The 15,642-nt window shown below is 43.6% G+C and overlaps 1 protein-coding gene across 4 annotated transcripts in view; it reads right to left on the bottom strand.

The window, feature by feature from the left end:
* The window catches only part of NTRK3 (neurotrophic receptor tyrosine kinase 3), a 1,282,719-nt gene that overhangs the window by 322,000 nt on the left and 945,077 nt on the right, over positions 1 to 15,642 (bottom strand). For all 4 annotated transcript variants that reach the window (XM_030189707.1, XM_030189709.1, XM_030189710.1 and 1 more), the window contains one exon: positions 14,852 to 15,040. In XM_030189707.1, coding sequence (XP_030045567.1) covers positions 14,852 to 15,040 — 189 coding nt within the window. The remainder of the gene's footprint in view (positions 1 to 14,851; positions 15,041 to 15,642) is intronic.

The raw sequence follows: 15,642 nt of genomic DNA, 5'->3' as shown, positions 1-15,642 counted from the left end.
GTGTAAATAAATATTCCTGGCAGGCTAAGCATCTTGAAACAACCATTTCTGTAGTAACCAGGCCAAAACATTAGCAAGAAAACTGTTTTCGATATTTCATCTGTGACTCTATTACACTGAACTAAGTGGATAGGAATAAGCATCCATCATTATGCAGCATAAGCAATGGTTGTTAGTATAGTGGATGACAGAAATCTATATCATGCCAATGTTCTATTAATAGGCCATTAAAGATATAGACTTCTTTTGGCTGGCTAAAATTTAGTAACAGATATTGACATGTCGTGCGGTATGAAAAACAAGTCTTGTATTCAATAAACTAAAACTGTGCTAGGTTTTGATGAAGTCCTTCTGGGGAAGAGCAGAATTGTGCTTATAATTTGTTTGAAAGGAACCAATTTTCAGCTAGCTTTAGAAACAAGCGGAGTGTTGCCTAGGATGACAATGTTCTTTTCCCCACACCTCATTGGTTTAGGCTGAGATTTCAATTTCTTAAAGCCTTAGCTCCAGATGTAATGTGAAGTTGTGATGGTCCTCTCTGGGTGCCACAGGTACAGTACGTGGCACAATATTTAAATATTTACTTCCACCCCTTGTGGTTGCTGGTGCAGTAATGTAGACACAGCCCATTAAAATGAATAGGCTGTGTCTGCTCAACCATGCGGTTTTGTATAAGGGGGGGGGGGGGGTTAGTGGTTGCCTTCAGACATTCAAGACCCTACAAAGTTGCAGATGCTCTTAGGAAACTCTGGGTATTCCAAAGATAGCTATGGATAACCTTTAAGTCAGGGGTGTCCAACCTCAGTCCACGCCAGGTCAGGTTTTCAGGATTTAAGCAATGAATATGCATGAGACAGTGCATGCAAATAGATTCATGCATATTCATTCTAGAAATCCTAAAACTCCAACTGGACTACGGCTCTTGAGGACCGAGGTTGGACCCCCTGCTGTAGGTGAATCCAGATGGAGGTCTGGATTTTCTGTATGGTTCTGTGAGTACGTAGAAATTACTCTTGGATCAACTGTAGGAATCTATAACATTTTTTTTTTTTCATTTTCAGAAGTCTTTTATTGAAACACATTACAAAACAAAGAGTGCATTATAAGAAGTGTACCCAAGCAACATAAGACTGGAGTTCAGTTCTTTGGCCATGCTTCTGCTCTATACTTCCTGACCTAGAGATGATGCTTAGTCAATGTTCATAGCTGCTAGAGGGAGTGCCTCGGTCATTATACAATGACCTATGCTCCATCTAAGAAATTCTTTATAGGTTAAAATATCCTAGATCCGTGTGCAAAGTAATTGGCTTAATAGGTGATAACAATCAATAACTGGCATTAGAATGCCCTTAATTGGTAGTCATTAGGAGGTAAACATGGCTCTGTCTTATGTCCTATTCTATAGCATGCATGCTTACCTTTCATAGAGCTCAACTCCAAAAGGGGCAGGCAGGACCAGAATTTAGGGGGCCATTTTACTAAGTCACGTAGGTGTGTAACCGAATCCTATGCGAGTCAATTCGGAGTTAGCGCCTGGCTAGTAATTTCATTTTTTTATGCGCATCTGCTACACGTGCCGGAAACCGGGCAGTAATCAACATTCTACGCGCATAGACGATTAGCGCATGGTTACCATGTGAGACCTTACCACAAAGTCAATGGCTGGAAGTAAGGTCTCAAACCCAAAGTGGACGCCAACCAAGTTTTATTTGCCACACGTCCATTTTTGACAAACATTTTAAAAAGGCCTTTTATACAGGCGCGCTGAACAATGGATCTGTGTGCACTCAAAACACATGCCTACAGTAACACAGCCCATTTTTCGGTGCACCTTAGTAAAAGGACCCCTCGGTGTCCAGTTATAGGCGTGCAAATGCAGGTATTCTAACTGCCATTAGTTGGGTACGAGCATTTACATCAGCCTCTGGCAGATGTAAATGCTCATGTCCAAAGTTAGGCACAAGGGGCCATATTCTACAGAAGGCATCTAAAAAAATCCACATGGTAAACATTTCATCTAAGCGTATTGTATAAGTGGCGCCTAGATTTAGGCGTGCTATATAGAATATGCTTAGTTGATATCCCAGTACCTAAAACTACGCACCTCTATTTACACCAGTGAAAATGTGGCATAAATTCCTGCACATACATTTATGTGCACTGGTCTATATTCTATAACTACGTATGTAAATTTTGGAATGCCCATTTCTCCGCCCATAGCCACGCCACTTTTGAACTGCGCACATTAGAATTTAGGCGCAGTTCATTACAGAATACACTTAGCAAGTTGTGTGCATAAATTCTAATTATTATCAATTAGTGATTATTATTGATTGTTAAGTGTTGTTATCAACGCTGATTAACCTTTTAAGCCAATTAAGTTACGCGCATTGTTATAGAATACACCTGGATTTCGGCACGGATCTCTAGGCACGCTCTACAGAAACTGCGGGAAATGCAGGCTAAGTTAGTATTTTATAAAGGATGTCCTCCATGGAACAAACCTTTTAGAATATTAGCTTAGCGTGGATTATTCCGGCGCCTAAATTTGGACAATCTATACAGAATTCCCCTCCCCCCGAATATTACCTACATTTCAGAGGGATTTGTGTTTTATGGTCCCTGGTCAAGAACTATTACTCTGATGACTGGACTGAATTAAGAACAGTGGCATCTCTAGACAGGAATATTTGAAAAGGCAACAAGGGGGCAAGTTAGTTAAGGGGGATGGCAGGCCAAAATGACATTTCTGCACATCAAAGCTAGTGGTGTGTGTATGTATATATGTATATATGTATATGTGTGTGTATGTGTGTGTATATGTGTATGTGTGTGTGTGTGTGTGTGTGTGTATGTATGTGTATGTATGTATGTATGTATGTGTATGTGTGTGTGTATGTATGTGTGTGTGTATGTATGTGTGTGTGTATGTGTGTGTGTGTGTATGTGTATGTATGTGTGTGTGTGTATGTATGTATGTGTGTGTGTGTGTGTGTATGTATGTGTGTGTGTATGTGTATGTGTGTGTGTGTGTGTGTGTGGGGGGTTACTGAAGCTGCTGCACTGAGGAAGGGGAAGGGAGGAAACTGTTGGACGAGATTGGGCCCTGTACTCAGGACCACTTTTACCTAGTGATTTTTTTCTAGAAAAAAAAGATGCCAGTACTCATACAGGGCCAACCTTACGAGATGGTGGGACTATCCATGGCCCTACCCCACAGTAGCCACATACCCCTGTTACCAGCATCTGAGCATATAAAACGGCTAAAATTGTGGCAATTAAATTACGTAGCATGTAAATAATGACCCCTGACACTGTGCACTGGAACATCAAGGTATTAAGTTTAAATGCATTTTCTACATTCACAGCAGGGGCATAGCCAGACCTCGGTGTGAGGGGAGTCCAGAGCCCGAGGTGGGGGGGGCACATTTTAGCCCACCTCCCCCAGCTGCCGACCCTCCCCTGCCACTTTCGAACCCCCTGCCACCGACCCTCCCCCACCACTTTTGACCCACTCCTGCTACTTTTGACCCCCCGCCGCTGCCACCAGGTACCTTTGCTGGCAGGAGTCACTCAAGACTTACAGAACAAATCTAGCATTTCATAATAGCACCAATTTCCAAAACTCACACAAGAATATACCTAGGAAAACATAGTATTGTAAATATTGCAATTAGCTCTAGAACATACGCCAACTGGGAAACGGAACAAGCTGAATTACTACAGTTCCCTATTCAAACACTTGGTCTTGCTGTCACATATGCAGAACAGAGATAGTCCCTCTTCAAATACATTCAAAAATTAACCTGAATTCCCAAAATGCCTGACTCTACATTCAGCACACTACCAGCAAAATAGAAAAAAAAAGTTTCCTCCTGTACAGTGCACAATAAAGACAGCAGATGTAAATTCTCAAATTGTACACATTCCAAATGCTAAAATTAAAATACAGTTATTTTTTTCTACTTTTGTTGTCTGATGATTTTGTTTTTCTGGGCATCCCACTCTCATTCTTTGGTTCTCTCTATCTGTGCTCTTAACTCAGCTTCCAGGGCCCTCTGTCCATTTGCTGTTTCTTTTCGTCCCACCTTTCTTCTTCACTTCCTGCCCAATATCCATTTTTGGCACTGATCTTTCACATTCAGCTTTCCTCCATTTTTCTGTTCCTTTCTCGGTCCTAGTTTTCCATCTGTGACCTTCACCCCATCCATGTGTAGCATATCCTACCTCTCTTCCCTTCCCCTCTCATCCATCCATGTGAGGCATTTCCTCCATCTCTCTTTCCTTCAATTTCTCTCCATCCATGTGCATTTCCATCCTCTAGATCTGCCCTATTCTGTCTACTATGGGGTCTGCAGAAGACTTGGCTTTTAAATATGTGCTACCCTAGATCCTCTGCTGCTTTGGACATGGGGCTCCAACTTGCCCTGTTCTGCCCCAGATCCTCTGTGGCTTTGGTCTGACCCGGATCCTATGCTACCTCAGCTACATCTTATAGCTGCCCTGGATTCTCTGCTGCCTCGGTCTGTCCTGGATCCAGTGGTGATGTGGCTGCTTCTCCACCCTACCCTATTGTGCTTCAGCAGGGCTTACCTTGCCCAGGAGCTTCAGGATTTTTGTTTTTTTTGCAATAAAGTTGGATTCGTGGGTCTCCTCTGGATCCAACTTTTCAGCAATAAAGTCGAGTCTGGAGGAGACCTCTGCATCCATCTTTAATATTAAGAAAAAAAAGAAACGGCCAGGGCAGCCACAGGATCTGGGGTAGATCATAAGTACATAAGTATTGCCATACTGGGAAACACCAAAGGTCCATCAAGCCCAGCAACCTGTTTCCAACAGTGGCCAATCCAGGTCACAAATACCTGGCAAGATCCCAAAAAAGTACAAAACATTTTATATTGCTTATCTCAGAAATAGTGGATTTTCCCAAGTCTGTTTAATAATGGTCTATGGACTTTTCCTTTAGGAAGCCGTCCAAACCTTTTTTAAACTCCGCTAAGCTAATCGCCTTTATCACATTCTCTGCCAACAAATTCCAGAGTTTAATTACATGTTGAGTGAAAAAACATTTTCTCCGATTCTTTTTAAATACATTGTACCTTCATCGCATGCCCCCTAGTCCTAGTATTTTTGGAAAGCGTAAACAGACGCTTCACAAGTACCCGTTCAACTCCACTCATTATTTTATAGACCTCTATCATATCTTCCCTCAGCTGCCTTTTCTCCAAGCTAAAGAGCCCTAGCCACTGTAGCCTTTCCTGTCCCATCCCATTTATCATTTTCGTTGCCTTTCTCTGCACTTTTTCTAATTCCACTATATCTTTTTTGAGATGCGGTGACCAGAATTGAACACAATATTCGAGGTGCGGTCACACCATGGAGCAATACAAAGGCAATATAATATCCTCATTTTTGTTTTCCATTCCTTTCCTAATAATACCTAACATTCTATTTGCTTTCTTAGCCGCAGCAGCACAGTGAGCAGAAGGTTTCAACTTATCATCAATGACGACACCTAGATCTCTTTCTTGGTCTGTGACTCCTAACGTGGAACCTTGCATGACGTAGCTATAATTCGGGTTCCTCTTTCCCACATGCATCACTTTGCACTTGCTCAGATTAAACGTCATCTGCCATTTAGATGCCCAGTCTCCCAGTCTCGTAAGGTCCTCTTGTAATTTTTCACAATCCTCCCGTGATTTAAAGACTTTGAATAAATTTGTGTCATCAGCAAATTTAATTACTTCACTAGTTATTCCCATCTCTGGGTCATTTATAAATATGTTAAAAAGCAGCGGTCCCAACACAGACCCCTGGGGAACCCCACTAACTACCCTTCTCCATTGAGAATACTGACCATTTAACCTACTCTCTGTTTTCTATCTTTTAACCAGTTTTTAATCCATAGTAGAATACTACTTCCTATCCCATGACTCTCCAATTTCCTCTGGAGTCTTTCATGAGGTACTTTGTCAAACGCCTTCTAAAAATCCAGATGCACAATATCAACCGGCTCCCATTTATCCACATGTTTGTTCACCCCTTCAAAGAATGCTGAGGCAAGATTTCCCTTCACTAAATCCATGTTGACTTTGTGTCATTAATCCATGCTTTTGAATATGCTCTGTAATTTTGCTCTTAATAATAGTCTCTACCATTTTGCCCAGCATCGACATCAGACTCACCGGTCTATAATTTCCAGGATCTCCTCTGGAACCTTTGTTAAGAATCGGCGTTACATGGGCCACCCTCCAATCTTCCGGTACCACGCTCGATTTTATGGATAAATTACATATTACTAACAATAGCTCCGCAAGCTCATTTTTCAGTTCCATCAGTACTCTGGGATGAATACCATATAGATCGCATATAGATCGAAGCAGCAATGGATCTGGGGCAAAGCAGAGCAAGTTGGAACCCCATGTCTGAGGCAGCAGAGGATCCAGAAAAGCACAGAGGTAAAAACGTTATCCTCCACGGACTTGATTGGAGGAGGTATTGAGTGGATCCAGCAGATCCGTAAGATCGGTTTTTTGCCTATTTTCTCCATCCATGTGCAACTCTTCCCTTCCTCTCTATCTATGTAAATATCCTCCCTCTCTTTTCTTCCATTCATGTACATCTCCTTCCTTTCCATCCATGTGCAACATTTCCTCTCTCTCTTCCCTTCCCCTCTCTCTTCCATTCCCCTCCATCCATGTCAAAATTTCTCCTCTCTTAACCTCCCCCCTACTTTCTTCCCTCCATTCTACCCACTCTCTCCATCTCCCCAATTCCCTCAGTCCAACATCGCCCCCTCCCTACCCCCCTCCAAGTCCAGCATTTCTTCTAAATCTCCTTCTACCACCACCCACATTGCTGTGCTTCTGAGTCCGGACTCCTGGCAGAAATAAGAAAGTATCAGACCTAGAACCAGCGCTAACTGCTTGAAGGCCCTGTTGGTCTCGCCCTCTCTGACACTTTCTCATTGCTGCAGGGGGCCTGAAGTACCAATTATTAATGTTGATTGGCTTGCTAATCAATTAAGTTGTGCACGCAATTTGGCCACGTGGCCAAATTATCACGCACAACTTAAGGCGCCATATATAGAATTTGGGGGTATGAGTATAAAGCTCATAATTTGTGCTATGGAAGTGAGATCTCTATCATGTAATGGAGAAAACACAGAGATGGTATAGCATCAGAACCTTAACATTTTTAATAAAGCGATAGGGGCTGAACTTAGCCACATTGAGCCTACAACCAGTGGGAAAATGTGGGATATAAATGCTTTAAAATAAATAAATAAGTTAATATTCAGAGATAGCCGGTTAAGTTTAAATCACCCAAAGAAATTCCAGCTATTTACGCAGTCTGATGTGGTCGCTTACAATAGACAGCTATGTGCTGAACATTTGGGGATAGCCAGCCATATTGCCTGATCTAGCCAGTTATCTCCTAGCTGCTAACCGGGAATATTCAGCAGGGCACAGTTGACTACCCCCCACTGAATATCACCAAATAGCCGGTTAAGTGGCATTTAACCAGCCAGGTGCCGTTCCTGGCTGATTAAATTATTTTGAATATCAATGGGCAATCGACAACTTTTTGTGTTGTTTTTTTTCTTTTTGTTCCAGAATAAATGTCATCAAGGGTGCGCTCTTTTTAAAAGGAAAGTGCACTACCATCAATGAGAGAGCGCACTGTGTACAAACAGGCGCAAGAATTTACATCCACCTATTCATCTCCCATGGACGTGTCCCCTTTTGGATCGTGCACCATGGGATTTGGACACTCATTGATATAGAATGGTGTGTTTCATGATGTTTGTGCAATTCAATTGTTTCATGATGTTTGTGCAATTCAAATTGGTACCAATTAGCACTCAATTACTGGCACTAATTAGCTCCTTAGCCAATTCAGGGTGTCTTTTACTAAGGCACATTCATGTTTTTAGTGCGTGCTAAAATTGCGGGCACGTTAAACTTTAGAGACGCCAATGCACTCCTACAGGCGTTTAACATTTAGCACGCCCGCAATTTTAGCACACAATAAAAACGCGAGCGCGCCTTAGTAACAGACGCCCTCAATTGGGCGCACATCTTGGATTGGTGCCTAAGTTTGGGAACCATCTATAGAATCCGAGGGTTAGCAAACACATTTTTGGCACCAATGTTTTCAATTCATTTTTTCATTTAATTTATTATCATTTATAAACTGCTCTTATCCAGAGCGGGATACAAAAAACACATACACAATAAATACAAAAAAAAACAACAAACACACCAATCAAATAATACAGAGAAATTCAACACTGCATGGTGTCTTCACTGTAATGAAAGAAGATTGAAGCTTATTTCCAAAAATGTTCCTTCAATAGTTATTTTTAAAGAGTCCAACGGTTTTCTGACTCCTAAGAACACCAGGGAGTTCGTTCCATTATACACATTGAAGGACCAGCAACAAGAGTTGATATTTTATCCTGTCCTGCGCCCTTTACTGAATGAACCCTATGCCCACTCTTTAAGAAGAATATACACGGTTATTGGTGAATGACATTTTGTGGCACATGACAGCCCATCCCTCTATCTCACTCAGAGCTTGGTATTCATAAGCACAGGCCTCACCTCTGCAAAGCTGTGAATTTCAAGTCAACAGAAAGGTGCTATAACATGCTTTGGCTGAAACTAAACATCACCATTAAACTCTGGAATTCGTTGCCAGAGAATGTAGTAAAAGCAGTTAGCTTAGCAGGGTTTAAAAAGGGTTTGGATGGCTTCCTAAAGGACCATTATTAAAATGGACTTGGGGAAAATCCACTGCTTATTTCTAGGATAAGCAGCATAAAATGTATTGTATTTTTTTTGCGATCTTGCCAGGTACTTGTGACCTGGATTGGTCATGTTAGAAACAGGATGCTGGGCTTGACGGACCTTCGTTCTTTCCCAGTATGGCAATACTTACGTACCTACAGGCATTTCTTTTAGGTTCTAAACTGCCCCACCCTTACATGGCAAAAGTACGGCAAGTTTCCTGACAATTCTCTGCTTAACTAAACCATTTGTTTTATGACAAAGAAACCTCTTATGTCCATCATTAGTGTGTTTTGCCCGTCTCTGCTTAATCATAACCTTGCACTCTCTCCCCATGGAGAACTAAAAACAAAACAACAAAAAAAAAATGGAGAGAGAGGCTGTAATTGGACACACAACGTGACTCTGATGATTGAAGCTACATAAATTGTTCATCCTTTCAGGCCAGCACTTATTTGCTCTCTGCGAGCTCTGTGACTATAAACGAGGCCAACAGATATTAGAAATCAGTGGCATTGTGTGTGCGTTTTTCATGCTTTTTGTTTGTTTTGTTTTTTTCCAAGATACAGAATAATTGGAAGAGGGACTTGTTTGTGAATAATTGCATCCCTAGCTAATTTTACTGAACTCCATTAATACAGTGGTGAAGATAAGGACATATGAAGTATCATCACCCTGAGGAAAATGCTCTAACGTATCTCCCCCGCGTGCTACAAATAAAGGCTTTTTTTTAATAGATTTTTTTCCCCTCACGTTATTTATGAATTTAACAGAAGGCCCAATGTTCTAATGCATATTTTATGCTTTTGTTAGAGATGACATTTATTCTTTTGAGAGCCTTCATTTTGCCAATCACATTTAGGGTCCCCTTTCGCTTGCTTTTTGGGTGATGGTACGGAGGCCGACAAATTATGGTTTCTTTTCTGATGGACGTTCATTACCATAATAATTAGGTATAGATGTTTGAAACAACTAATGCATATAAAATTTAAGGCAATGCTAAAATGGAAACAAAAAGAAATCAAGAATAACAAATATCTAAAGCCATCCGTAAAACACGATCTTGTGACGGTGGAATAAATGATGTGAATCAAGCACAATCCCCCGAATTCTATAAAAGGCGCTAAAAATTGCATGCGCAAATTTGGGTATGTGTCCAATTTAATTGAATAGTGTGGTAATTAGCACTGATATTTAGCTTGTTAAGCAACTGTAAGCGCTAATTAGATTTAATTGGAATAATGGGAGCACCGTGGGTGGAATGGGGGTGTTCCAAACATCTACACACATTGCTATGACAGGATAATGAGTGGAACAGGGGCATATTAACGAGCGTTGTTACAGAATGAGCAGGGATATGCGCTTAATTTAGGGCATACATTTGCGCCACGTTTCAGCTGGTACAAATAGCCATTCCTAAGTTAAGCTGTGATCCCCAGCTGAATGTATAAATTGCACTTAACTTTAAGTGTGGATTATAGAAAAGTGCTTTTTTTGGTGCCTTATATAGAATTCACCCCAATGTAACTTTTTTTAGCCATTACAGTACAGGTAAATGAAATATGGAAGTTCACTATGCAGCATGCATTCAGTGATCACCTCTGAACATAGTAACATAGTAGATGACGGCAGAAAAAGACCTGCACGGTCCATCTAGTCTGTCCACGATAAACTCATATGTGTATACCTTACCTTGATTTGTACCTGTCTTTTTCAGGGCACAGACCGTATAAGTCTGTCCAGCAGTATTTCCCGCCTCCCAACCACCAGTCCCGCCTCCCATCACCGGCTCCGGCACAGTCCCCGTATAAGTCTGCCCTCCCCTATCCTAGCCTCTCAACCACCAACCCCTCTTCCCCCCGCCACCCAATTTCAGCTAAGCTTCTGTGGATCCATTCCTTCTGCACAGGATTCCTTTATGCCTGTCCCATCAACTGGCGGGACTCATTGGGCCAATATTAAAAAAAAAAAAACCCAAACAAACATGAGCACCTGTATATTTGTCTCCTATTTCAGTCGGATACAGCAGCTAGATTTTCTGCTACTTAGAGGGGAATTCTCAATAGTGCATCTGAATCAGACTTTGGATGTCTTGCATTAAACGTAACAAATCTGAATAGGAAATATACGTATGTTTGAAAAAAGAAAAATGTCTATCTTTTTTTTTTTCGAAAATACCATTTCTAAAAAGGTTTTGTTCTTTGTGCGTTTATCTTTTTAGACTATTTTCGGGGAAAAAAACCCTGCACAAGTTAAAAATACATAAAATCAAGCTATTGGAATGTAGGAGGGACCAACATTTTCAGCACACTGGTTCCCCAGACTCTCCAGGAGAGCAATGGACACCCTAGGGGGCACTGCTGTGGACTTCAAAAACATGCTCCCAGGTACACATCTCACCGTTGCTCCCTTATCTTATCTGCTGAGCCCTCCAAAGCCCACTACCCCAACTGCACACCACTACCATAGTCCTTATGGGTGAAGGGGGCACCTATATTTGAGTACAGTGGGGTATTAGAGAGTTTTGGAAGGCTTACAGTTTCTATCACAAGTGTAACAAGTAGAAGAAGGCATGGGCCTGGGTCCATCTGTCTACAGTACACTGCACCCACCACTAAATTAGTCCAGGGACCTGCATGCAGTTCTAATGGACCTGGCTATAACATCTGAGGCTGTCACTGAAGCTGGTGAGGGCTATTTTCATTTTGGGGGGGGTTGGAGGTCAGTGATCACTAGGTGAGTAAGGGGTAGGGGCGTATCTGCGTGGGGTCACGGGGGCCTGGGCCCCCGCAGATTTCGCCCTGGACCCCCCCTGCCGCCGTCACCTACCTTTGCTAGCGGGGGACCCCAATTCCCACCAGCCGAGGTCGCTTCCTCCTGCTGCTGCCTTTAAAAATATTCCTTCAGCTGGCCGGGGATCCCAACCCCCCCAACCCCCGCCAGCCGAGCCGAGGTCTTTTAAAGTTCTTTTTCGTCCTCCGGAGTCCGTGCTGTTCAAAGCTGCTCCTTTCGGAGTCTGACGTCGATGCACGTTGTACATGCAGGAGACGTGCTGAACGTACAACGTCCAGCGACATCAGGCTCCGAAAGGAGCAGCTTTGAACAGCACGGACTCCGGAGGACGAAAAAGAACTTTAAAAGACCTCAGCTCGGCTGGCGGGGTTTGGGGGGGTTGGGATCCCAGGCCAGCCGAAGGAATATTTTTAAAGGCAGCGGCAGGAGGAAGCGGACCTCGGCTGGCGGGGGTTGAGGTCCCCCACTAGCAAGGGTAGGTGACGGCGGCGACAACGGTGGGGGGGGGGGGACGTCAGTGGTGGTGGCTGGGGGGGGCGGCGACAGGGGGGGGGCTATAATGTGCCCCCTCACTCTGGCCTTGGCCCCCCCTACCACCGCATTTCAGATACGCCTCTGGTAAGGGGGGTCATCTCTGAATTCCTCCAGTGGTCATCTGGTCATTTAGGGCATTTTTTATATTTTAGTCATTAGAAAAACAGGTCTAGACCAAAACATTGAAGTTTTTGCCATAGACGTTTTGGTTTTGTTCCACTATTAGGCTTATTTTCGAAAGAGAAGGACGCCCAATTTTCGACACACATCGCAAGATGGGCGTCCTTCTCACAGGGTCGCCCAAATCGGCATAATCAAAAGCCGATTTTGGGCGCCCTCAACTGCTTTCCATATCGAGGATCGACCAAAGTTCACAGGGGCGTGTCGGAGGCGTAGGAAAGGCGGGACTGGGGCGTGTCTAACACATGGGCGTCCTCGACCGATAATGGAAAAAAGAAGGGTGTCCCTGATGAACACTTGGACGACTTTACCTGGTCCTTTTTTTCTAACGACCAAGCCACAAAAATGTGCCCTAAATGACCAGATGATCACCGGAGGGAATCGGGGATGACCTCCCCTTACTCCCCCAGTGGTCACTAACCCCCACCCACCCTAAAAAAATTATGCAGGTCCCTGGAGCAGTTTTAGTGGGTGCAGTGGACTTCAGGCAGGTGGACCCAGGCCCACCCCCCCCCCCCACCTGTTACACTTGTGGTGGTAAATGTGAGCCCTCCAAAACCCACCAGAAACCCACTGTACCCACATGTAGGTGCCCCCCTTCACCCCTAAGACTATGGTAGTGGTGTTCAGTTGTGGGGAGTGGGTTTTGGGGAGGGGTGGGGGTCTCAGCACACAAAGTAAGGGAGCTATGCACCTGGGAGCAATTTCTGAAGTCCACTGCAGTGCCCCCTAGGGTGCCCGGTTGGTTTCTTGGCATGTCAGGGGGACCAGTGCACTACGAATGCTGGCTCCTCCCATGACCAAATGGATTGGATTTGGTCGTTTCTGAGTTGGGCGTCCTCGGTTTCCATTATCGCCGAAAATCGGGGACGACCATCTCTAAGGTCGATGTAAATTTCACAATTTGTGCTTTCCCGACCGTATTATCGAAACGAAAGATGGATGCCCATCTTGTTTCGATAAAACGGGTTTCCCAGCCCCTTGGCCGGGATGTCCTGCAAGGACGTCCTCAGGAAAACTTGGGCGCCCCTTTCGATTATGCCCCTCCATGGCTGTAAAATGTCCAAGTGTTAGGCACGCCCTAACCCCGCCTTCAAAACATCCCGAGAAGCCCCCTTGTGATATGGACACACTGGAGATGAAATGCACAGATAGCATCTGCAAAACAGGTTTCAAAAATACTGATTTGGATGTTCTGAGAAGAAATCCATCCAAATGGTGCTTTAAGACACTTTTTAGACGTTTTTCTCTTTTGAAAATGAGCCTCAAAAGTCACCTAAATTTATGGAGCTAATATAGAAACACAAGTTGACTCAACAAGTGTGCTCGGTGTGATGATGCCAGAGACAAGATTTCACATTTGTATGCAACTGTAAGAGTGTAGTAGTATCAGTAGAGATTGTGAGGATTTGGCACCAGCTCCAGTTGATAAGTGTTTCGTTAATGTGGCCCCAGTTTAAGAATTCTCTATCAGTACTGACTGTAGTGGATTATAGCTAACTAGTAAAAAAGCCCCGTTTCTGATGCAAATGAAACGGGGGCTAGCAAGGTTTTCATCTGTGTGCATGTGGGAGTGTGTGTGTCCCTGCCCTCTGCCCTCTCTCCCTTTCCCCTGTGCTGTCTGTCCTCTCTGTCCCCTCCCCCCTCGGAGTGGAGTCCTTCAGTGTTAAGTTTCCTGCTGTGCTGTGTTTATGTTACAGAGATAGTGAGGGCTTCTGCCCTCTCTCCCCTCCGAGTCCTTCACTGTTACAGAGAGAGCAATTTGATTTCGTGCTTTGCTGTGTTTTCCTTCACTGTTTGTATTACAGAGAGAGCGAGGGCAGGGCAGACACTCATGGGGAAACCGGATCTCTCTCCCCCTTCACACTTCCGGCTGGAGGCTTCATTTAGAACGTTGGTGGTGCCTTTTATATATAGAGAAGATTAAGTTCCAGGCCCAGGTTTATAGTCTGATGCTTCACACGCAAAGAAAAATATCAATATGGGGTTGTCTTCTACTCATTATTTTTCATGTAGTTTTTCATGCAGATCTGCTGAGCACTGTGACACGTAAACAATCAATTTTTGCTCTCATTTGTTTTGGAAGTTGATGATTTCTTTTCACCAAGCATGCGCCTAAACTTTGCAGTGTCCAGTTAAGTAATCGACATGCTGCGCAAATTGCTTTTCGAAAGCAAGGTTGCTCACGGCAATATCTTATCAATCATTTCTAACCAGTTTAAAGGAGTTGTGGGTCTTGATTGATGTCCCCTCTATGCCGAGTGGGAGTCCTCCAATTGCAATCCTGCCAGTGGGGGTGGTGCTTCAGTATCATGTTTTTAATTAATAGGGACAGGCAGGTCCACTAGAGTACTGTAGAACTTACATGTCCCTTGCTATGAAAGTGTAATACTGAAACAGCACCCCCCGCTGGCAGGAATGTAGGTGGAGGACTCCCGCAAAGTTTAGAAGGAACACTGGTCTCGAACACAACGGTCTGAATTATTCGTTTGCATCGTCGCCCAATACAGTTTCTCATAACAAATGATATATTTAATAGGCTGTGTACTTACAGGTATCCGGTTTATGACAATTGTGGCCCTGTCTGAAGTACTGTGGGTTTTCTATGACTGGGATCCGGGTCATTCCTATGACAACAGTATCTGGGCCAGCATCCAGTGATGAGGGAGTAGTTATGCCATGATTGATGTGATGGAGAGGGCTGGCGGAATCTTCTTCACCACTTATCACTGCAACAGGACCTAAAACAAAAATAAACACAGAACCATGAAAAAACAAGCAATGAGAACCCTGTGGTATTTTCTCTCACCCTAGGATAAGTCATACGGCAGCAATGGTTTTTGACAAGAATATCCCCACGTTCTTTTCTATTTTGACTTATACCTCACCTTTCTAGTCCACTATGGGACGACTCAAAGTGGTTAATAAGTAAACATTATAAACATAACAAGAAATGCAAAATAGAAGATTAAATACTAAGGGGCCCTTTTACTAAGCCGTGGTAGGCTCTACGCGCATGCAGCATGTACCCAAATGAGACTACCGCCAGGCCAGCACGCCCCCCCTGGTGGTAATTTCAGATTTGGCGCACGCCCCTAATGCGTGGATGAATTATTTCCTCCAAAGAGTTCCAGTTCTGGTGGGATAAACATAAAGGAATCCTGTTTAGAAGGAATGGATCCTCAGAAGCTTAGCGGTTGGGTGGTTGGGAGGTGGGGCAAGTACTGGGCAGACTTCTACGGTCTATGCCCCGAAAATGGCAAGGATAAATCAAGGTCAGGTATACATATAAAATAGCACAAATGAGTTTATCTTGTTGGGCAGACTGGATGGACCGTACAGG

The sequence above is a fragment of the Microcaecilia unicolor genome, chromosome 1, assembly GCF_901765095.1.
Source record: "Microcaecilia unicolor chromosome 1, aMicUni1.1, whole genome shotgun sequence".
NCBI lineage: Eukaryota > Metazoa > Chordata > Amphibia > Gymnophiona > Siphonopidae > Microcaecilia > Microcaecilia unicolor.
The sequence above is the reverse complement of the archived record's forward strand: the minus strand, read 5'-3'. Positions and strand labels throughout refer to the sequence as shown.